Here is a 1896-nt window from a genome sequence, read left to right as displayed (position 1 = left end):
GACGGATTGCTGCAGACCCCACCCACCCAGGCAACAGTCTGTTTGTGCCTCTTCCCTCCAGGAAAAGGTACAGGAATATAAAGACTAAAACAAACAGACTGAGACACAGCTTCTTCCCCAGGGCTGTGAAATCAATCACCCCCACTAACCCCTAGTCACACACATACAACCTCCCCCCTATGGACAGACAGACAGAACACCGGACCTCTGCAGACACACACCCATGGTCACACCTCTTCTTAAAGACAGATTTGCACTGAGCTGCACTTTAGAATGTGACTATATTCTTCTGCTGCTAATTTTCTGTTGACCTGATTAGGTCCCATACATTTTTACTTTTATCTGTTCACATTTTTATATTGACTTGTACAGTTTTTATGCTATTTATATAAATAATGTGTCTTTTAAGCCGAGAGCTCCCAGAATAAATTTCGCTGTGCTATGCATAACGACAGTCCTCAGCTGGCTCCTCTCAATGTGGAGGAGCAGCAGTTCTACTCTGAGCTCCTCCTGAATGACCGAGCTCCTCATCCTATCTGTAGGAAGCTCATTTCGGCCACCTGTATCTGGGATCTTGCCCTTTCGGTCATGACCCAAAGCTCATAGGTGAGAGTAGGAACGTAGATCGACTAGTAAATTGAGAGCTTCACCTTACAGCTCAGCTCCTTCTTCACCACGACAGACCAGTACATCAACCACATTACTGCAGAAATCAAATCAAATCAAATCAAATTTCTGTCCCAGGGCACTTGAGATTCATTATTCACAACCACGGCATGATGAGACCAGCTTTACATGATTGTTCTACTGTCAAAAATCTCAGACCTCACTCTCAATTTTCAGAATCCAAAATAACTGTCACTGAAAAAGCCCAAAGAAATGAGCATGAAAAGTTGCTGTGATGTAACTTCAGTGACTACCTCCCAACCTTTCTCCTCCTGTCACTGTCTAACCATGATACAGAAAGATGAAATAAGACAAATTCACGAAAAGAGATATGAAAAATAAGATATATTTGGTCAGTTGGGAGACTGAGCTCAATGCTACATAAAACATGACCTTTCCATAGTTGAAACCGGTTTGTGGAGTTTGAACTGAGTGCAACAAAAAGACAATATTTGCATGCTTGAATCTCAGAATGTGGTGGACTAATTAAAAAAAAAAATCTAAACATCTCAAATGACAAAAATACAACAAATGTTCTATTAGAATAGTTATGTTCAGGTCTTATATATCCTTGGAGCTACATGACATCCTTGGTGGCCATTCTGCATACAACTGCATCCAGCAGAGTACCACACTTTTCCTCCTGGGGAGTGACTTTATACAGCTGAAACAGAGACAAAAAGGGACATGAGTTAAAGAGCTGATATAGTGGGGGGAAATGGGTTTGAGATGGATCAGAGTGATGGTGGAGGTCCTCTTTTGCTGTCAAATTACTGCAATCTGTTTCCGCTCTGTTTTGATGCTATTTAAAAAATTAAATCTCCTACCCAGGGAGTGAGGTATTTTGAAGCTGCCAACTGTGACATCACACCCATGCGATCAATCAGACACGCAATGCCCCACTGAAGTCTCTTGACAACAACAGCTGATCCCTCTCCTTCCCAATCAGGATGAAACTGACTCATATTGTCCATCCATCCATCCATCTTCTTCTGCTTATCCGGAACCCGGTCACAGGGGCAGCAGACTAAGCAGAGATGCCCAGACTTCCCTCTCTTCAGACACTTCCTCCAGCTCCTCCGGGGGAATGCCGCGGCGTTCCCAGGCCAGCCGAGAGACATAGTCCCTCCAGCGTGTCCTGGGTCTTCCCCGGGGCCTCCTCCCGGTGGGACATGCCCGGAACACCTCCCTAGGAAGGCGCCCAGGAGGCATCCGAAAGAGATGCCCGAG

General features: G+C 44.9%; 1 protein-coding gene across 5 annotated transcripts in view; it reads right to left on the bottom strand.

Moving 5' to 3' along the window:
• Positions 1-996: 996 nt before the first annotated feature.
• Positions 997-1896, bottom strand: part of tprkb (Tp53rk binding protein) — an 11062-nt gene continuing 10162 nt past the window's right edge. For all 5 annotated transcript variants that reach the window (XM_020601430.1, XM_020601431.1, XM_020601432.1 and 2 more), the window contains one exon: positions 997-1330. In XM_020601430.1, coding sequence (XP_020457086.1) covers positions 1244-1330 — 87 coding nt within the window. In that variant the 3' untranslated portion in view covers positions 997-1243. The remainder of the gene's footprint in view (positions 1331-1896) is intronic.

This window comes from Monopterus albus, unplaced genomic scaffold (assembly GCF_001952655.1).
Source record: "Monopterus albus unplaced genomic scaffold, M_albus_1.0 scaffold51.1, whole genome shotgun sequence".
NCBI lineage: Eukaryota > Metazoa > Chordata > Actinopteri > Synbranchiformes > Synbranchidae > Monopterus > Monopterus albus.
The sequence above is the reverse complement of the archived record's forward strand: the minus strand, read 5'-3'. Positions and strand labels throughout refer to the sequence as shown.